Raw genomic sequence first — 22,029 nt, 5'->3', positions numbered from 1 at the left:
CCCCACTCTCTTTCCTGTCTTTTACTTTTTCTTATTAAAAAAAAATCATTTTTTTGAAACTAGGGGAGGGTTATGATTATCACCTAATGTCAATCTATTATTTATCTACATTCGTAGAGAGCAAAACTTGCTTGGATTGGAGAGGCATGGTAATCATGGGAAGAAGAGTAGAACAAATCTAATTATTTTAATTGTTAAAATACAGTTCATAATAGAGTCAAACATAAAAAATTATCATAATGAGACTAGTTTACGTTCTTCTGATTATGAAAAGTTTCACACCTGTATCTCATTTGAGATTTTCTTACCATTGAGAGTTTTGATCAAATAGGATATGAAATGACTTATTCTGTTCCATTTATGTTCAATGGATAGTGGATACCCCTATCACGAGGACATCTCTTTATTTTCCTACCCAGAAATAAAAACAGATCAAAACCACCTGCATTATTAATTGCCTTGAAGACTAAGATTGTCTCATCTTTGAATGCAATGTTAATTCAATTCATCTTTAATTTCTCACTGGTTGTGATATCGACTCGATTTACGGTACTGATTTGAGTAAGAAGCAGTTGGATAGATGTGTCTCTCTTTTTTGTCTGAACTTGAATAATTGTTTCAGACTGTTCAAACTTAGCCTTTTATTTTCATCAAAGATTATTCTTGTCCGCCTGAGTCAGGAGAAAAAATTGAAATGGGAAAGGAACATAGGGCACAAATTACTAGTAAAATTATTTTTAAGGAGCATCTATGAATCATTATAAATGTAAAATACAAAATCATAAAAGGAACTCATAAATGCAAAGAAAAACGACATATCATTACCTTTAGAACGGCTTGATAAGCTTATCAATGGCTTTCCCTTCCACTCACTTACTCAACAGAAACTCCACAATTCTCGCTACATACAAGGTCAGTATATACAATTTTTTTACCGCTAAAAACATGCACAATACAGGTTAATCAAGGTCTACATATCAATAAAATTTCCCGTTTAACCTCAATTAGAAACAAATACTCTTACCCCTATTCTCCTGTACGCAAATCTCTTGCCTTCCAAGCCATTATGGTATTCCACTCGGGCTGCAGAAGCTCACATTTGGTGCTACCGCTGCTACAGATTTATGTAGGTAGCTGAATTTTTATATCTTGCCTTTGTTCTTGGGTCAATTATATACTTCGAACGTTGAATGCTCGAACGAGAACCAAGTTCCATTTAATTGGGAGCTTGCAGAATCTACATCACCTTTAAAACATAGCAGAGACATTTTCTCTCCCATTTCATCTTCTTTTGACCTTATAGTTTACCAATTATTGCTGGTTAGAAATAACAGGATAACTTCCAGTAAAGATCCCTTTCCCTTAAAAGCACTTGTTTGGCTTCTGGCCCTGTAACCACATGTAAACCTCAGCAAGTCTCACTTGGCTAGAGAAAAATCAATCAAGAAACTAAGTGAATCTGACCATAAATATAGGGAGCTCACAATTGCTCCAATCAGCCAAAGTCACAAGCAGGACATCTAGTATGCTCCATAATTGAGTAAACCATCATCATGGTTTAGCAGGTAGCACAGGGAGGAGCAGTCGAGACAATTTTAGGATAGACAAGCCTCCACGAAATTGTACTGATTCTTCTGAACTTGTATGCTCCTCAAATAATTATCTGGGAGATAGCTCTCGAGGAATATTTCCCAGTGCATGTGTAAACCACAACCACAGCGAATATAATGTAGGGACAACTGAAAACGCTCCACTCTTCATAGGCTGGGCTGGTAAGGCTCCAAAGATCCCCACGTTTTCCCAACCTTCATTTTAACATGCAAAGGAACTGGACCAGGAAAAATACAAGAGATGAGTATAAACAAAAGACTAAAAAAGAGAGTATATACCTGCACGGATGTATCAAGAGCTGATATTCATAATATACCCAGAAGAGAAACAGCAGTTTCCATGCTCTCTTTGAGTAGTAGTCCCGCCTCTCTAACGAATGCAGGATCAGCTTCAAGTAGTAATTCGTCGTGCACCTAACACCAGTTGACAGTGGCATTTTCAAAACATTTTGAGGATAGAGATTCACTCTCCAATATTACAATTTTGAACTTTCATTTTAATTTTAAAGGGATGTGGCTTTTCCAGAAATTGTGAGTCATAAACAAGTAAATGAAAAACTGAAACCACTTTATCATAACAAACCTGCAAAAGAATTCGACAACGGCCTCTAAGCAAGGAATTTTGCATCCGGTGTGAAGTGCTCAGAACTGGTGGGTCCCGTTCTTCAGCTATAACCGAGTGAATTTTTATCATTGCTATCTTTATTATATCAGCAGCAGAACCCTGTCAAAGCATCCCGTAAGTAACAAAATAAATACTTTTGTATGCCATTAGAAGTACAGATTTTAAGATATCTGTTAGTTATACAGTAGACTTTAGTTTTCCAAGCAATTTCCAAATAAAAACCTGAAGACAAAGATGTAATATTTGTTTGATACACAAATTCAATGACAATCCACAACAACTAAACTTCCAATCCCGTATGAGGAAAGGGTGAATTCATTAAGCCCGAAGGCGAAAAACTACAAAACAGAGGGGTCCCAAACAATGAGCGATTGACACCAAGTTTTGTTGAGAATCTTGGTGTCAATACTAAGGTTCTCAACAAAACAGATTCTCAACAAAACTTAAAATAAGTGACACTAAATACCTGGCAAATAGAATTTACAGCTTGTCGCTGAGCTTTAGCTTTCTCTTTGCTGTTCCCAAATTTAATTTTTGACAAAAAGCGTTTCCTCCCCTTAAGGGTCTCCACATATCTGAATAACAAAGTCATATTGGACAAGAAATGAGCATGCAGGCCTGAGAGGGAAAAGGCCTCAAAGACCACGAACAGCATTGCCACAAAAACCATCATATCAGCTAAATAAACAAAATAAACAAAGAACTTACCCCTTTTTCCGGCAAGAAGCAACTGCTTCATCAAGCCAGTTTGCAACATGGGGAAAAGAACTTTTAAAACTTTGTATATTTTTTGAAGCTTCATCTAAGGTACAGCATAGTTGTTCTGATAAGGTATTTGCACCCATTCCATAGAGGATGCCATACACTAACTTTTTTGTCTGGTCCCTGTCCTTGGAGCTCACATTAGATTCCAATTGCCCTGTCCATCTGGCAGCTATCAATCTAAAAACATCACCATCAGGTTTACTAAGAAGATCAGTTAAAGTAGAATCTTTAGAGAAATGGGCCATGAGGCGGAGTTCTATTTGAGAGTAATCAGCACCAAGCAACAACCAGTTGTCCTGTAATCAAAATCTTCTGGATATGAGAACATGAGCAAGAATCAAGGCAATATATTAATTTTAAGGACCATGAAAAGTGTAAAAATCACTACCTGGGAGGGTATAAGGAAATCACGAGCATTTATTTGATGACAGTCAACTGTAGAACTTGAGTTGCTTTGCTCACTTTCACGGATCATAAACTCCACAGTATGTTCGACACACTACAAAGTCATCAGCCAAAGAATGATAACTAAATGGCTTAAGGAAATAGAACTAGAAAGTGCCTCAACTTAATATAGGCATTCTCTTGTAGTCACTCATGCAGCAAACCAAGATACAATCAGAAGCAGTATACCTAACCGGCCATGTTAAAAGCAACCATAACAATCAAGCATTAACAACTTTGGGTAATGCTAATCAACAATGACGGCCAGGAGTTGACATCAATCAATGTCTAACATATAGAATGAGTAACAAAGAAGTTAATTAAATGCAAGCATTATGATCATCATGTCACTGGAGATAGAGTATGTAGGAATGTTCTACATCAACAGCTTCGATTGCCATACACAACGTGGGTTCATCAAAGCAAAAGATTCTTAATCAATGATGCACAAGAACTGGTAAAATAGAGATAATTTCAACCTGAAGGTTAGGTTCCTCCATAGAAAGCCGTCCAGTCGCTGTAGAGGTCTGTAACCAATTGCCCGATATTCTATACTTTTGTGATCTCAAACAAAGCCCAGATTTTGAACAGATAGAACCCAGAGTGCTGTGTAAGAGCTTAGATAGTGTTCTGTGCTCCTTAATTACAGAAATTATAGGATGATGATGCCTGAAAAAGAAAAAAATAATTTTCACAACAAAAATTAAACTTCCTCAGGATAATGAGTACAATAGGAGTGACAACTTTTTTCCTCTTTCCTAAACGGGCAGAATGGTCTTAGCAGATGGAGGACTAGCAACACTTGAAAAGAAAATTGAAAAACTGAATACCTCAGTGCATCCAATGAGTGTTTATCTGTGCTTGGATGGTGTTTCCCTTTACTGGAGCCCTCAGGGATAGGCAACTTTAAATGCCCGAATAGCACATGTGCAATATCTGGGGTATTATAAAGTGAAAAAGTCATGCCAGCAAGTTTATATGCCTCTTTCTCAAGCTCCTTGAGCTTTATGCCTAGTACATGCCTTACTCGGAGACAGAACTCCATATCAACCCCTATGCCCCAGCACTCCATATCTGCAAGAACTTTGACCTAAAAATGATAAAAAAGACATAATTAAAATGAAAAATTTCACCTAATGTTTAACTTGGGGACTTTAATTCAATCAGAAAAGGAAAGCATTTTACCTCCTGTTACCTAAACTATAGACACATCTCTAGGAGTTTATCATTATCATTATCCAATGTACTAATAAAATGGAGCAATAACAAGATGACCATAAACTATCACAAACTACTAACAATAATCAACAAGTCTTTGACTTTCACGAGTATTTGGACCTGCTTCTCACATATTATTGTTATTTATTATTTTCTCCAAGTTTGAAGAAAAGATGAACAAACTTTTAGTAAAACAAGAGTAGAAACCAAGCCAAGCACCACATTATAAACAGTAGCTTCTACAATAGATAAGATCAACAGAGTGATTGCAAATTAGCTTACAGAACTTCTTTAGAACAACAGTTAAACTCACCAAAGGTATCTCAATGTTAACAAGGGGTTCAATGAGGTTCTCGGAAATAAGTAACTTCCACAAAACAAAACATAAAGCCCGAGTCTGAGCAACGCGACGACAACAACCATTATGAGCAACTCTACGCATTTGATTTCTCCACATTCCATCCCGATTAGCAGCAGCAGCTGCTTCACTAGATAAACGTGTTTTTACTTCCTGCACCAAGATTTATTTACAAATTACAGGGAGTAGACATTAGAAAAGAGATCTATGTGTAATGCTTAACTAAGTAAGAATGAGCTAACCAGTGAATTTATGATCAAAAAGTACCTTTTCAAGATTTTGGGTAGAGGAGCTCTCCTCATCAGGCCAAAGAATCCAAGCCACGAGACAGATGTCTACTGCATCTGTGACAGCAACTGATGGTAATATATACAAGTTGTCAACCAGTTCAATGCCTTTCTCCCCACGCTCAATGTCCAAAACGCCAAACCTCTGTACAGATATCCCAGGTTTTTTAAGGGCCTGAATCTGAACTTTCAAGTTCCAAGTAATTTTTTTAATATCCATTCTTTCCATAATCTTGGTAATCCTGTCCCATCTAGAACTGGCCACTCCCCAGCTTGAAGCTGAGGCTTCAATTTTGCCTTTACCCCCTCCTGTAGTCTCCCCATATTCTCTTCTCCCGGCAGTAATCAAATCTTTTGAGATGTTAATGTAATAAACAGGTGAATTTTCCCAGCAAATGGCTAAGCCGTGAATCTCAAAAGGACCAAGGTCCCTTTTGGATCTTCTGGTGAAGTGAACATCAAAGAAGAACTCGTTGACAACATCCCACATATCCAGAAAAGAATCAAATCCACCAGAAATGCTATCAGCATTAACCGGACCATTTTTCGAATTGCTTATTTTCATGTTGTCAGATATGTTTCCAGTATTCTGTACCACTTTCTGTTCTCGTTTGTCAGACTTACTGCCACATATCTCATTGTTGACCGAGACTATCAAGTTCACTTCATTTCTGGTGCTTTTAAGCTCATGGCCATTAGCCAAAACACACCCTGCAGCTGGAATCACCATTGAATCAACTAGTGTATCATTAAATATTTTATCTTCAGAATCAATTAAAGAACCATTGTTGTTATTATCCGCAACTTCTAAAACTGATTCAGCTACGTTTTGAAAATGCTTCCCAGCTTTCTCTTCAATGGTTTCGGATGCTTCTTCATCAGAGGAAGACTTGAAAACTTGCATTTTAGAATTCCCAGTTGATAGAAAGGAGTGGGAGATCTGAGGTACCATAACTCCAAGTGATTTGAAAGCAGAAAAGGCAGCCAATCTAGCCTCCTCAGCTTGATCTAGAACAATTTTCCATGCACTATTCTTTATCTTCTTTGCTACTCCCAGCTGTATGTGTTTTGTTGCCAAACCTTGCATATGTGCAATATTTAGGCATGTCAAGATTTATGAAATTTTTCATAAGAAACAAGATATGTTAGATTACTATTTCAACACGTTTCTACAGATCTCTCAAGGAAGGAAAGAATGTGTTAACTCTCTCTGTTTTTTTGCTTTTGATTCTTTTTGAAATGGATAGATGAATTATAATAACACGAGGGGAAATTACTAGAAGGGCTCAAGTGGCAAGCATGTACAACCACCAAAAAGAAAAGTAATAAAACTATCAGGAATGAACAAATAGAACCGAGTACAGGAGGCTCTCGACAGATCAAATAGTAGGAGGCAACTAGATACTCAAAAAATACCAGACTTTTCACCTTGTTCAGCCCACAAGGAGGTGTCAAAAAGAGCGTTGGCTATGTCCTGCACAGATGCTTCAGCAATGGCCAAGGTGGTACGCAAGCCAGCTTTGTAAAGTGCCCTAGCTCTAGAACCCTAAAAAAGGAATGATAGATGAAAGAGAAGAAAACTTTTCAAAGTTCAAAAAACAAATATAAACAAAAAATAGGGAACAATAAATGTGAAGTTCTTAATGGCAAAATGAACGTCAAATGATGTAGTGGGAGAAAATAAATATATTTACCTTGACGTAAGGAATGTTAGTCAGCTCTACAATCTCTGCTCTTACACCAAATGACACCCGATTCTGAAATTTGGCAACCAAGCCTTCTATATCATGCCAACCAAGTCTTTCACAGAATAAAGAAACCATTGATGCAAATCTGCCAGCATTCTCTTGCAAGGCCTGCACCATGCCTCTAGAGACTTTGAAGGCTTCACAAACATCAAGAACAGATACCTCCTGTTGGAGTAATTAGAGTAATTATCCTATCAGAAACTAGTTTTTGTAGATGACTTTATTAAACAAAGATACATATATCAGTGTGTCGAAATCCACTTGCAAAACGTGCTCACATGAAATGGGGCAATTACCTGAACAAGCCTCGACAAAATCAGTGAAACATAAAAGCGCTTACACACCCGAAGCATCTGTTCATCTGAAAGCACTCTGCTTCCATTAGCTAAAGTTTGATCATGAGATCTTCCATTTAAGACATTTTTAAAACCTTTGGATTGCTGATGAATATGGACAGTAGCACCATGTGCCATCCGCATTAAGAAAGGTTCAAGAATCCCAACTCGATTGCCTACCGCCTACAAATCAAAATTTCTAAATCTGTGACAAATGATATAGGAAAGGAATTTAAAAATATTTTCCAGGAAAAAAGTGATGCCATATTCTTCACTATGCAAGAAAGTAATTTCTTTGCATAAACAAAAATCATGTATACATACAATCAAGAGACCACTTCTTGGATAATTTAAAGTTGAGAGAAATAAGATTTGAAAGTGTTCTTCATGCAAAACATAAAACTATCATGTCTTCGTAAAACACAGAGATAATTTTGTGTGTGTGTGTCACATCAATGTTATCTTGTAACAAGTGAATGGACTTGGCAAAAAAAATCCTAATTATGCCTCCAATTCCAAGTCTTTTTAAGAGATTATTGTTTCTAAATTGTAAAGCGGATCTGCATTTTGACAGCAATTAGTTTTCACCTGGTCAAGCACAGATAATTCCATGAACCTTTCATAGTACAGTTCCCAATCAGGTTCAACCTCAACGTTGATGGGTGTGACTAGATAAAGTAAGTGCAAATCAGATGCAAGCACAAACCCTTCCCTCGCCCTCGAAAGGTCTTCAAGTACAACCTACAGAAAAGATACAATCTACCACTGAAGCATGAAAACAGAAGGAAATACCTCATGAAAGAATTGCTCTAACTTTTTTTTTTTTTCTTTTTTTGCAAATAGTGAGAAATTCATTTCATGGAAGAGGATAATTGCTCTAACTCTTACTAGTGATTCTTCAGGGTTAAGTGAACTCCCAAATGCTGCACGTCCAAGAGGTGTGGTACTGTACAGTTTAGTTTCTTCATTCCACTCGAGCAATTTCCTATGGCAGAGCCAACGAAGAGAATCTTGAGCTGAGGCCACCACATCTTGAAACGGTTTCATAGAGTTGAGAAGAGTACACCTAACATATCGGTGAATGTCGGCTGCCGTTTGAACAATTCCACTAGCAACAACCTCCAAGATTGCATGAGTCATTCCATTTTTATCTTCAGATAAGCATGACTGGAGTGCTGGGCATTGATCGTTCAGCATTGTCATTATCCTCTTAATCTCTTCTGGCTTGCAAAGTAGAATCTATTAAAAGTGACAACAGAGGATACGCATCAGATGATGGTCAGTCCATTTAAAGGTTCCTATCGGGACTACTAAAAAATCTTATAATTACAAGGATAAGAGGAACAGAAAATTCATAAATTAATAACTTCAAGAAAAGTAACATCTCTGTGTTCCAGCTAATTAGATAACCCCATCAACGATTAAGGGGCTTAATAACCATTTATACTTATCCAAATCTACAATAAAGTATCAATTCAAACAGAGAATTCCAAAAGGCAGACAATTATTTGGCATTTCATCTCCAACTTCCTTAGGAAGTTCTCAATACTATTCACAGCAAACAGAAGGATAAATGTGACAAGAGAATAACAACATACATACACTTTCACCCCTAGTATCTATTCCAGTTCGACCAGCACGACCAGACATCTGTCGGTATCTTGTTCCATCAATGAAGTCTCGGCCAATCCTAGGTTGTCGAAATATAACCCTCCTTGCTGGCATGTTAACACCAGCAGCTAAGGTAGATGTGGCAGCCAATACACGTACTAGTCCCTTTCGATAACATGTTTCAACAATTTCCCTTTCCTCAACCTGTGAAATAACAATTCAATCATAAACCACACAATTTTTATATATACATTTTTCAAGATCCCCTAGCTGATTATTTTATTAAGGAGCCCTAAACATTTAAGAACTTTTGAGATCATTGGGAACTCATGACATTGCTCTACATGAATAGCTTGCTGTTAGGGCACAAGCTGCAGGCATGAGCATAACACAAGCCCACTATAGGCATTACAGTGGCCCAAATGCCTGCTATCAGGAGTGATCCAATTTTTTTAATGCCATGTTGCCTCAGACACTCATACCGTGAGACCAGCATGGTGATATGCGACACCAGATGGGAGAGTTTCTTCTAGTACAGGATCCAATCCAGCTGGGCATTTCCGCAATCCATCAATGGCAGAAGAAGCATCAGCATATTCACAACCACCTTCACGGGTGATAGCACTGAACGTTTTGAGGAACTTAGAGACATGCCTTGCTGTAGACTCACAACCTTTCCGACTTGAACAAAATAGAAGTACAGAATGACCTTCTTGAACAACCTATCCAAAGCACCAAAAATTCATCCCTAAGATATCTTGATTAGGACTAGTCAATCAAAACAGAGAATTCAGTCAAGCCAAAATGCTACCTCATTGCACAACTCCACAATGTGGTCTGGGTCTTTACCTCCAAGATTAGCAGTCTTTGGAATAGTTCGTACAATTTCCATCTGTTTATTGAAAATGGAATTCCCAACCTTAATATACTCCTCCAATGGAACAGGTCGGAAATCCGTCTGGTACAGTGCTGCCTGTAACAAAGTGAATGAACAATAGGATGAACAGAAGCATTGACTCCTTTATCCTTCTTTTTTTCCTTTTTGAAAATTCCCAGTTCAGAAATGCAAGTAAAAGTGAAGATCTATATCAGCATCCTTTACCTGAAGCCAATCAGCAACTGCAGCTACATTAGGCATGGTTGCACTCATTCCAACAATTTGTAGACCCTGAGCAGAATCAACTTTCCCACTACTGGAACCTGAACTATCCCCACTGCATGATTCAGCATTGCCTTCACCAGCTGCGTAACGCAGTTTTGTCAGTAAGAGTTCCAAAAGATAGCCTCTAGACTGGTCACCTACCTGCCATTGCAAAAGAAATACATGTCAACAGTCTAAGCACTTAAATCCATTCATCAAAATATCTAAACCAAGTTTAATCTGATGTATTACCATATGTAGTTCATCTATCACAATAATTCCAAGTTCTGAAAGACGTCCTTCTTCTAAGAGTCGATTGACTAAGAAATTTGCTTTCTCAATTGTACAGACTGCTACTGAAGTATCTTTAGGAAGAGATGCCCCACCCTGGTTTCCATAAAAACTGCAGACATGCTTCCCAAGTGGCCCCAGAAGTTGTTCCAAATGTTCAGCCTGTAGTTCATAGCATGAGGGGGAAGGAAGAGCAAGAAAAAACTTTTTAAACTTGCTATAATTAAGCACTCTTATATTTTCTAGAGAAAATTCAATACTAATCTGTGCTAGTGCTTGGGTAATTCATTGATGCAAGAAGACACCTTTTTCTTTTCTTTTCTTTTCTTTTTTAAGTGTGTTTGTGTGTGTGTGGTGGTCAATGACCCATCAAAATAAAGGGTAATTTCCAAAAGCAGCCCTAACTTTTACAATAATTTAAATGAGTCCAATTAGATACCACGTCACCAACATTTGCTTTCCCTTATACCCTTTTTGATGCAAATTGAATTTGCAGAATATTACAATCCTGCTCAACTAGCAATACATAATATGTATATATTTATTTTTTATTAAGATGAGAAATTCATTAAGAGGAGAAAGAATGTACAAAAGAAGCTGAACATGCCACTAATATACAAAACAAATACGAAAATTCAAAGAAAACTAATGTACATCAAAGCAACCAATATGTATATCTCACATATTTTGAGAAAGGATGCTTTGATTAAAGGGGTCATAGACAAAAAAATCAGGAAGAGGGGGTTCTCACAATGAGGGATTGCAGAGATACCCTCTCCTTAGCTAGAGAAGAAGCTTTATAATTAACGGATCTGTAGACATGAGTCCATTTACAAATAATGCCAAGAAGAAGGTCCTGAATTTCAGAAAAGGCTGACCAATGATGCCAAGGAGGATCCATAAGACTCAAGCACCAAGAAATAACATTGCTCGAGTCGCCTTCAATGTGGAGCTGACCATGGAACATACACCAGAAAACCAGCAGCCCATGCTTGAGGGCTTGAAGCCCAACAAATGTGGCATCAGAGTTGCCAAGTGGACCGTATAGGGAGCAAGAATCTCACCAGATGCATTTCTAAAGAGACCATCGAAACCGGATGGCACCCGATTGCCGAGAGAGGAGCCATCGAAGTTGAGTTTGATGAAACCACTTATGGGGGGTGACCAAATATCCATAAGAGGAATTTTAACTGGCTGAGAGAGAGCCGCTGAAACGATGAATATCTTCAAATGAGTCTAGCGAGGCAAACCCACTGATGATGGAATTGATGATCCGATCCGCTACCGTGTGCCAAGAAGAAAAGACTTGCTGGAATTGTCTTTGATTTCTTTTGTGCCAAATACCTCATAGGATGAAAGCTGGGCAGGCCTTGAACATGATTTTCCCAAAGAAAGGCAGAGGAATTTGTTATGCACGCAATAACATTATTATTTTAGTGTTTTCTTTAATTTAATTTATTTTATTTCAGTTTTAGGTCATAGGGGTATTTTTGGAATATTTTATTAAACCCTAATAGGGTGAACCCTATTTAAGGGGTAAGAGTAATGAGAAAAGGAAGCATTGAAGTGTTAAGAATTAGGTTAAATCCAGCGTAGAGAGGCTTAGAGTTCTCCTCAACGAGCTCTAGGGTTATAAGCTTCCCTTAGGCTTGATCTTTCGTTTTCATCATCCCCATGTCTTCCTACTACCCTACGGTAATGCCTGGAAGACCCGTAACCCGTGGCAGACCCCAGATCCTCCCAAAGAATCCACGTGTCAGATCCGGGACCGTAACAACTGGTATCAGAGCGGGAACACAATGGGTTATTCTCTATCCCAAAAAGAAATTATTATTCTGGACGAGGTATGCGATTCAATGGAAAAGGCATGCAAAGAACTGGGAGAACTCTAAGCCTCTCTACGCTAGATTTAACCTAATTCTTAATACTTCAATGCTTCCTTTTCTCATTACTCTTACCCCTTAAATAGGGTTCACCCTATTAGGGTTTAATAAAATATTACAGAAATATCCCTATGAATAAAATATTCCAAAAATACCCCTATAAATAAAATATTCCAAAAATACCCCTATGACCTAAAACTGAAATAAAATAAAGTAAATTAAAGAAAACACTAAAATAATAATGTTATTGCGTGCATAACAGAATTCCCATGCCAAGGTTGACTAAATAACTAAGCAATCTGGGAAGGCAAAGGGAGAGATCGAAGAGCTTGAAGAAGTTCCAAGCTTTCCAAGCGAAACTGCAATAGACTAAAAGATGATACAATGTTTCCCCATCCCTGTTGAAAAGCAGGTAAGTAATGCTAGGGAAAGAGGAGCCACAGTGAACAAAGTTGGCTTTAGTTAATATCTTTCCAGAGAGCTCCAAAGAAAAAACTTGATTTTATGGTGGGCGAAAAGAAGACATGCTGAAGCAGCTATATGAGTGTTGTTGTTTGCTGCAAGACTATTGTTATAACATGAGCTATTGAGAAAGTACCTTTCGGATCAGGACACCAAATGAGCTTGTCTGGGCTGGATATTTTGAGGTAATGTTGGTCCAAAAGCAGTGAAAGGTTACTGATGTCCAAGGCCTCATCATCATTCAAAACTCTTTGGAAGTGAGGGCTCCAATTAATATTCTTCAAGCTGTTGCAAGAAATGCTATTGACCAGAAGAATATCCCAATTCTGAGCAAGATGGAATAACTGGGGAAAAGCTCCCTTAAGAGGGACGTTAAGGAGCCAATTATCTAGCCAAAAACAAGTTCTGCTGCCACCCCCAGGCCAGAATCAAATATTGTTGACGAAGTAAGCAAAGGTATTATAGATATGTCTCCAAGCAGCAGAAAGACGATTGGGAGGGTCCTCGCCAAGAAACCAGCAACTGCTAGGATGCCCCATTTTTCTTTGAGACAAATAGTACCCAAGGAAGGCTCAGGCACATGTTTAAACTCTGTTAAATTGGGTCCAAGGCCCTATTCTAAAATGACTAGCCAACTTAGGAAACCTCTTTACCAACTAATAAACTCAAGAACTTTGTACTCACTAATCTATGTGGGACTATTCCTTAACACTCTCCCTCACGTGTAGACCCTCTTTTGTGGCTCTACAAGTGGATAATTTAGGAGTAAGCAGTTTAGGTGTAGGCCCTCTTTTGTGGCTCCACAAGTGGATAGTTTTAGGTGTAGGCCCTTTTTTGTGGCTCTACAAGTAGATAGTTTAGGTGTAGCCCCACATATGAGTACCTGCTCTGATACCATGTTAAATTGGGTCCAAAGCCCTATCCCAAAATGACTAGCCAACTTAGGAAACCTCTTTACCAGCTAACAAACTCAAGATCTCTGTACTCACTAATCTATGTGGGACTATTCCTTAACAAACTCCAACACATTTAGTGAGGAGAGTGTGATTGGTCAGCTGAATTTTTCTTATTCCAAGGCCCCCATTCTGCTTAGGCAAACAAATGTCTGCCCATTTCACTAGGTGATGTTTGAACCCCTATGTCATTCCTTCCCAAAGAAAGATTCTCATTACTCTTTCAATGTTGTTTGCTACCGTAGCCGGACAGTGAAGGAAAGAAAGATAGTCCAATAAAATACCATGGAGGCAGGACTTGATTAAGGTTAGCCTGCCAACTTTTGATAGAAGCTTTCGTTTCCAAGTTAAGAGACGAACAGTGAGCTCTTTTCTTTTAGAAAGGAGTGAATATTATTAAAGACAAGGGAAACTTAAGGAGCTCTCCCATTACAACAAAGGATTGGAGAGAGGGTCCCTGCTTAGCAAGGTTACCAGAAAAACAGTTGGCTGAACCGGGAACGTGGCCCCAAGTACAAGTTAGGGTGGAAGTGGCATCTACAATGTCGCGATACACCAACAAATAAATGGTGCCAAGGTGGAGCACCAACTGATCACAACAGAGTCACCTTCAACCAATAGGAGGGCAGAGAAGTCGTCATGAAATATAGTGAGGCCCTGGAGGAGAGCGAAGAGCTCAGTTGAGGTGGAATCAAAGATGCCCAAAGGTCCATAGTAGGAGTAAAGGAGATGTATGTGTGAGAGAAGCTTGTGTGTGTAAAAGATGGAGTGAAGTGGTTGCTTTTTTGAAGAAAGTTGTTCTCTCCAACTTCGGTTTCGTAGGGTTTGGAATGGGAAGTTGCAATGTGAGAGGCGTTGACTGAAGGTGACTTGTGGTGGGGTTAGTGAGGGTTAAAGTAGAAGGATGAGCAGTGTCTCGGTAAGAGGGAGTGTTGACTGAGAAGTATTTGGTTTTTGGAGGTGAGCCAGTGGCTAAAAAGGAGACAAAGGTCAGAGTTGAAGCTCGCAATAGCAAACCGAATAGCAGGCTTAGGAATCCACACGTAGATGCACACATTCATGTACATATATGCAATAATATGTCCATTGAAACAAGGCAAAGGTTATTTAGCCAAATGGTTTATTTAAGAAAATGACAAGAGATCAAGCAACTACAAGAAAGGCCGATACACAAACAGAGTCAAGACTAGCTAAGCAAGGCTAGACAAAGAGAGGGATTGTGATAACCCCTTTGCTTAGCTAAAGAGTCATCCAAACGATTGGACAAATGAGGAAAATGAAGCCAAGTAACAGTGAGGTGTTTGGGACAGGCCATTAATTACCACACATTATAAGCCAAAATCTCTGAAGGCTACTAGAATCGTAGACCATCTAACAAAAATCATAGAATCAACTTCAATCTCAATAGGATTGGATAGCTTCTCATTATATATTCTAGACCAAAAAGGAGAAGAACTTTGACTTAAATATCATAGAAGTGAAAAAAAAAAAAAAAAGAGGAAACTGAGGTGTGGCCATCTCAAAATGAGAAAACTGCCCACAAAATTCTGTTCCAGCAATTGAATTAGGGCAAATCACACCTTATTAAATTAAGTACATCAACTGGGATGGAAAAATACCCCCTTAGTGATGCAGCACTGAATATAAAGGAACTGAATGAACAATATCACAATAATGGCACTCTCTCCACCAATATAATTACTCAAATATCAAGGGAGCCAAATAGGTCAGAATGGACGATTGATATTTGGGGTTTCTGAGCTTCCTCCACAACCTGCCTTCATTACTCTTATCAAAGTTGAACTTCAGACTTCTAGTGGAGACAAAGGAGAAGAAAGCCAGCAGATAAAAGCAACAGTAAATTTTTGGGACACCGAACAAGGGGTTGCTGAACTCCTTTTCTTCAATTTCTACTAAAAATTAGGAAAGAAACATGTAGCCACTAACATGAATATTTTTAGCGAGACAGTAATGCACATTTGGATGAGTTGTAGGAATAACTAAACCGAAAGAGTAAAAGAAACACCACCAAATACTGAAAACAAAATGTTGCATGCCTTTTCTGCACAGATTGACACATAAGGGAGGACAAGCAGCGCCATTTTTCCAGTACATATGACTCGACGAAGCATCAAGATCTCTGCAACAAAGCTTTTGCCAGCACTGTCACAGAACTCACAATATGTAGGCAATATCAGACAAGCATCATGATGATTAAGAAATTCATCAGTTACAGTACAAATAACTGACATGAACAATTTAAAACATGATTCCTTTGAAAAGTTTTCTGGTATCACCTTGTGGATGCACAATAAACTAGATTTCTCCTCTGCAAGACTCCGTCCACCTGAAGACATTCAACCTACAAATGGATATATGAAACAACAACATTCATTTCAATTGTCAAACATCAAATTCGGGACTGAATAGACAAACAGTTAGATCAATAATTTTGTTTCTATAATGAAGAGAAATTTTATTAAGAAATGCAAAAGCCAAAAGAAAAAATAGCTGTTATTCTATGACCCTCAATTAAGAAGAGTGTTATTAAGGAAAAGGAAATGAAAGCTAATCAATTTAGGTAGGAAAGCAGAATACCATCCACATTTCCCAGGACATTAATTTATAAAAAGGCATGATGACAGTGGACTGAAGGCGGTGTACAGCGGATGGCCAAGTAGTATATTCTTGGTTGAATGGAAGTTATGGTTCAAAGAAGAGAAACTTAAACGACAAAAAAGTGATGAAAATGAAATCAAAGAGAAGACATCAACCTACTCACTTAAACAAACAAATTATCAGGACAACACTTGCTCATTCAACCCAAAAAAAAAAAAAAACTAAGCACATTTAACCCAAAAAAACATAAAATAAACACTTAGACATTTAACGATGGACAGGAAGACTGGAGTACTATGAACCGTGCTACTTGAACAGCAAAATCAGAGAGTTTTTTGTTGTTTAGAGTGTTGAGTTTCCCTCTTCAGGAGGTGGGGTCCACACTCTCAACATATGTCAATAAGGAATAAATGAGACCCTTGACATCATGTCCAGTGAAAGTGACTCAAAATTCTTTTCTTTAGAAAGTGAAAGGAATCATTTGCTCCTATATTGCGAATATAACAGCTCTCTTGCAATGAGAAAGTGGTTGCACCTTGATCTTGAGAAGATACAAGGCAGTGCACTTAGAGATTAAAAAGATACATGAGTGAACCTAATAACTGGGACAAGAGTTAGTGGGTGTACCCATTTCTCAAAAAGCTCAAAACACAATGGAGATATGTGAGAGGTGAAATGCTCTTTATAGCAAGCAAAACCTCTCTTATTGCAGAGAGAAACAGAGAAGGACAACATAAGGGAATCCTTAGAAAAGATAAAAGAGAGAATTGAGATCTCTTTCTAGTAGCAAGTCATCCTGTCTAGAGGAACTGAGAAGGCAAAAGACAGAAAAACTCTTTTTATTTGGTTGTATCCTGCATCATCTTTATTAAGGCACTAACTCTTTGGTTAAGTGACATTGTGTCTTAGATTATTTTTCTAGCACCTCAACATTGAAGGTTGAAAGATCTACACCAATTTGGAGGGTCAGATTGCTATCTAAGATCATGTATTCTTTTAATACTGATTAATTTAGCTCTTATAATCGAGGCTAAAGTGAATTTCCTAATCGCTCTTTGTTGGTACTAGTGTCCCATGGTTCTTTTACCTCATATTGAAGAGATCTGTTCACATAAAAAATAAAATGAAAGGAAATAAAAGATAGTGTTCTTTTTGTTGTGTTTTATGAAAATTAGTATTATAAATACTTTGTTGAATCTAATGTTAAGCATTAACGCAACATGCTAGTAAGACCAGCACCACATTATAAGTTCATGAAATAGATGGCTAACGGTTATTAAAGCACATCTTAATATGTCAATTTACTTCATTTACACAGAGAAGCGAAAGTGTTTCTACTGTTCAGTGGTGTGTTTTTCCCATCATGGAGAATGGTGCTCAAGGAAGAGCAAAAACAAGTGAAAAAGACAAGACAAAATTGAAGACACTGAAAGGAATTAGCCTTTTCAAATAAAAAATCTGGTTTTCTTATTAGCCTAGGGCAACTGGACAATCATAGGCAAGGTTCTTACCCAACACTCATCCACACATATACAGGTAAGGTATGCTCTATGCTGACTCACTCATATATTAACATGGTAAACGATTCTTATGGATTGGGACACCAATGTGGATAGTGTAAGTCAAGCAGAAAACCAAAAGAAGCCGTCCACAGCTGTAGTTTTCAGTGTTTTCAGTAGGAAGCTTACTTTTACCACTAACTTGTTTTCAGCAATCCCAATTTGTCTTTTTTCCTCCACTCAAGCCCATCATGCATAATGGTCAAAAAAAACCTTAAGCCCTCAAGGAGCACAAAGAAAAAGCCATGCCCCATGGTCATGGTCAAATTGGCCCCTTATGGATTGATTCATTACAATGCAAACAAGAAAACACAGCCAAATCTAACATGAAGCTTAAGACTTTTAAGGGTTTATAGATTATCCTACTTGAGCAGTTTGGCCTACAATATGGTAGATTATTGAATTATATATAAATGGTATTATTGCCATTTTACCTCCTTCAGATTATTGTTATATGGTAGTTATGTGACCCAAATTTGAGTCTTTAATGACATGTAATTAGGAAGTTGTAAAAAGTTTAGTGGAGGGTATTTCTGGCATTGTACTCTCTTTTTAAAGTGATTCTTTCTCTTTCTCTCTCTCTCTCTTTTCAATTTATAACTTTTAAATAGATTTTTGCAAAATTCTGTTAAATGTAGTTGAAAATATTCGCTTCTACTTCAGAAATTTAGAATCCAACAGCATTAAGAAGTTTCTATTTTTTATACAAACCACTCAAAAACCATTGAAACCACAAGAACTAACTTCAAAAAGATATAATCTGTAGTGTTCACACTTTCACAATTAAACAAGAAAACATATGGGTACCTGGTTATAGAAAATTACCTGCCATGGATAAAGTTTTGAGATTCCTCGATTCATATAAATATGGCATATCTCAGGAGGAAGCCAACTACTGAGAAGCAAGCTATCTTTTGGTGGCATTGAACTTGAGGGAGTACAGGCTTCATTAACTTTTTTATAAGCCGAATAATGCCTAGTTTCCTTACTTGAAAACTTATACAAGCTACCACTAGGGGCAGATGGGCCAATGGAGAAATTATCAATTATTTTAGGTGTATTAAAGAAATTATTATCATCACCAACAGTAATGACATTGTTCCCTTGACTCAAGAAATTTTTTTGCTCTTCACCTCTTCTCAAACCACAAATATTCTTTGGAACCTCATCATCAAGACAAACATTAATCTCATTTGAACTTTTCTCTTCCACTGAAAAGTCAAAATGTTTAACAGGCAATGGGGATGATTCAATGTGAGCAATTGAAGACAATTTGTCATTTTCTTTCGTTTCTTTCTGCACCATCTCCAAACATATGGATTCCCCAGCACATTGAACAGATTCAGAAATGAGTCTCCTCTCTAGAACTCGACCTTCAACAATGTTATTTGCTTTTTCAATTTGAACAGAACATTGGTCAATTGAGACAAATAAACCATCAGCCACTTGTATAGCTTCATTCCAGAATGCATCTCCAGGAGACATCAATTTGTTTTTGTACACTGATTTAGGTGTTTCATATGAAGCCACGGCATTCATTGATAAGCCAGGCACATGTAAGTTAGCTTCAGGTGTGTTACCACATTTTCTCAGTCCTACAAAAGTCTTAAGACCCATGTCCTGTCCAATTAAAGAAAGAAAAGAGAAGCATATGAAGTCAAACGCCATTGTTAGGTTAATAAAACTTGGCTTTTACTGATGTTTTAGCAACACTTACTTTTTTTTCTCCAAAATGACCTGACACTGCTTCCTCAGGCTTAATACTCGAGCAGGAGACAGCATGTCCAGTAGCTTCCTTATGTGAGCAGATAGCTACTTCTTTGCTTGATAGATCATCATCTGATGTAAGTTGCTGTTTCTTACAAGCTTTACTGTTTGAAACTAGAAGAGATGGGCTACCGTTTCTTTTCTGTCCATTTGACTTCCGATCAAGTGTGAAGCTCACACCAGACGGAAGTTGCCTGAAACATGAAAGATCAAACTCCAACCATAAACTATATGCCTTTTATTGAATGCAAGCTTTACTCTAGTAGCCTATTGGTTAAGGCAATCATGTGAGAATCATTAAAAGGGGTTACTGTGTCTAGTATTACTGTGGAATCAGAACTAAATTCCAGGTAAATGGTACTTCCAAAGTTAGTCCAACTTAATAAGTTGTGAAATTACTTTCTAGATGGCTCCAATTTCTTCACTGACTGTGGAATTCAATTCAATTCTCTGAGGTCCGAAATAAATTCCTGAGAGAGAAAAAAAAAATGGCTGGCTGTCCTCCTCTCGACAGAGGAAAGAGGATGGCAGCTGGGCCTTCTCTTTAAAATAAATAAATAAATAAATAAAGACATTTTAACAATAACTTCAGGTTAAAAATGATTAAAACTGTTACATTAATGCAACTTAAGAAATTAACATGATCAACTTAAACTAATGTTTCAAAAATATTAATTTGCCCTTCATTCCACGACATAACTTGTACCCATGCGCTTCATAGCCTGACTCATTAACATACCTATTTAAACTAATATAATCTAGGTCAAAGTTCAGAGTTACATCATTTTTAGCTACCTTTTATTCCTTTGGGTAACACTTGTCCCCATATTTGCTAAATTCTCTTTCCAAAACTTAATAATTTTGTTAAGTGACAATCATAACATGACACTTCTTTGCTTTGTAATCATATGAAGAGTGTATGGTCTCATGTTCCCCGAGTACCAATGGCTTAGCTGATAAGTTGGCTTAATTAGGGTCCTCCCTCCAACTTTTCGTTGTGAATGCTTACCCCTCACCCCCCAAGCTATATTTTCTCTCCCTTTTCTCTTTAATAAATTGCACATTTGAAAATAAATAAATAAATAAACTGGTAAAAAGATAAATATGCTTGGATTTATTTATAGGCTGGAAAATGTGAACATTACCCACAGTATAAAGAAATAAAATCAGCTGCAACCTCTCTGAGTTTCACGTTATCACAGCCTGAAGTGGTGAGAACTGACTCACTTCCAGGATGGCCAGCTGAAATTTCACAGGATACTTCTTCGTCAATCGCTTCAGAAATTTCTTTATTTTGAGAGTGCTCCTTATATTCCAAACTTTTCAAGGAGAAGACGGGCTTTTGTGCAGTTTCAGGAGCTTCTTCATCTGGCGTCAGTTTCCTCTTAGCAAGGCAGTTTACTTCATTCGAATTGGCCAGGTAAGAGCCCAGGGTGCCTTTGGCATTAGGAGATCCATTTAGCTCAATTCTTGAAAGCTTTTCAGTTTTCTCAACTTTTGGGGATGTTGATACTGGTTTCTTTTTCCTTGCTGAGAAAAACTGCAAAACAGCATACAATGACCAATGAACCGCAAAAAAAACAAAAAAAAAAGATGATCTCGCAGCAAATATTCACAGATATAACAGAAGCTAATCGATCCCTGTATTGCTTGGATCTTTATTTGTTTAAACATCTTTAACGCCAGGATGTAAGTTCCTGATTCGGAATCAAAGGCATGTGATGGTTTACTAATCAGCAGGTAAAAAAAAAAAAAAAAAAGGCTCACCTATAACAAAACAAGAAAAATCGCATTATTGAACCTAAAAACTGACCGTTAAACCCTTTCTTCACGCAAAGTAAAAAGGTAACCCGTTTCAGAAAGCAGAGCGACAAATTCGCCAAAAATAACTTAATTTGAAAAGGCCTCGACAGAACCCCTTGCCGTGTAACGAATTACTTTCCGAGTATCCATAGTATGTCCAGAGGAAATCGAACGAAATCGATCAATCGAAACAAACATCAACCAAAAGCAAAAAATTAAACATTCTGTAAAGCAGAAACAATATATTGAGAAAAAGAAGAGAAAAAAAATGAACTTGAAAAGGATTATTTGGTCTAAATTGAAGAATGCAGGCAGCAAGATCTAGGAGTAGAGTATGAAAAGGCATCCTACACGGCATTAAAGACTATTCGATAAGAAGAAAGAACCTGATCAATCCGAGTCCGAGGCGAATCAGACGACATCACGCGAGAGTGTTCTCGTCAATCCCTGTAGTCCAAACCGTTTGAATTCCAAAAGAGCCGCATGGCACAGGTCCGGACACTGTTAGCAATTCATTCCATCGGCAAAACTAGGAAAAGTAGAAAGTGGA

At 37.7% G+C, this 22,029-nt stretch overlaps 1 protein-coding gene across 2 annotated transcripts; it reads right to left on the bottom strand.

Annotated features, from left to right (window-relative positions):
* Window positions 1-1,436: 1,436 nt before the first annotated feature.
* Window positions 1,437-21,983, bottom strand: LOC137946475 (helicase and polymerase-containing protein TEBICHI). Of its 2 annotated transcripts, none has more exons than XM_068792786.1 (26): window positions 21,866-21,983; window positions 20,822-21,216; window positions 19,627-19,870; window positions 18,735-19,529; window positions 16,029-16,093; window positions 15,789-15,894; window positions 10,395-10,595; window positions 10,104-10,304; window positions 9,813-9,974; window positions 9,484-9,723; window positions 8,993-9,205; window positions 8,279-8,629; window positions 7,979-8,131; window positions 7,352-7,573; window positions 7,002-7,220; window positions 6,736-6,853; window positions 5,288-6,387; window positions 4,976-5,173; window positions 4,275-4,534; window positions 3,924-4,113; window positions 3,389-3,499; window positions 2,944-3,296; window positions 2,702-2,810; window positions 2,194-2,334; window positions 1,928-2,024; window positions 1,437-1,828 (listed from the first exon to the last, which is right to left on the bottom strand). In XM_068792786.1, the coding sequence occupies exons 1-26, from the start codon at window positions 21,899-21,901 to the stop codon at window positions 1,758-1,760; spliced, it is 6,351 nt and encodes a 2,116-aa protein (XP_068648887.1). In that variant the 5' UTR covers window positions 21,902-21,983; the 3' UTR covers window positions 1,437-1,757. The 2 variants fall into 2 exon arrangements, with proteins under 2 accessions (XP_068648887.1, XP_068648888.1); XM_068792787.1 differs by having other exon boundaries at window positions 5,288-6,024.
* Between the last annotated feature and the right edge of the window lie 46 nt (window positions 21,984-22,029).

The sequence above is a fragment of the Aristolochia californica genome, unplaced genomic scaffold (genome assembly GCF_029961685.1).
Source record: "Aristolochia californica isolate CCGP_79_NKW_82.1479 unplaced genomic scaffold, dmAriCali1.0.hap1 SCAF_12, whole genome shotgun sequence".
NCBI classification, from domain to species: Eukaryota; Viridiplantae; Streptophyta; class Magnoliopsida; order Piperales; family Aristolochiaceae; genus Aristolochia; species Aristolochia californica.
This window is presented reverse-complemented; position numbering and strand designations above follow the sequence as displayed.

Excerpts from the sequence above, each read along its gene's own strand:
- LOC137946475 (XM_068792786.1), bottom strand. The coding sequence starts at position 21,901 with ATGTCGTCTGATTCGCCTCGGACTCGGATTGATCAG. Across the intron at positions 4,114-4,274 it reads CACTCATTGGATGCACTGAG|GCATCATCATCCTATAATTT; the intron begins GTATTCAGTTTT and ends TTTCTTTTTCAG. Across the intron at positions 1,829-1,927 it reads AACTGCTGTTTCTCTTCTGG|TTCCTTTGCATGTTAAAATG; the intron begins GTATATTATGAA and ends TTCCTGGTCCAG.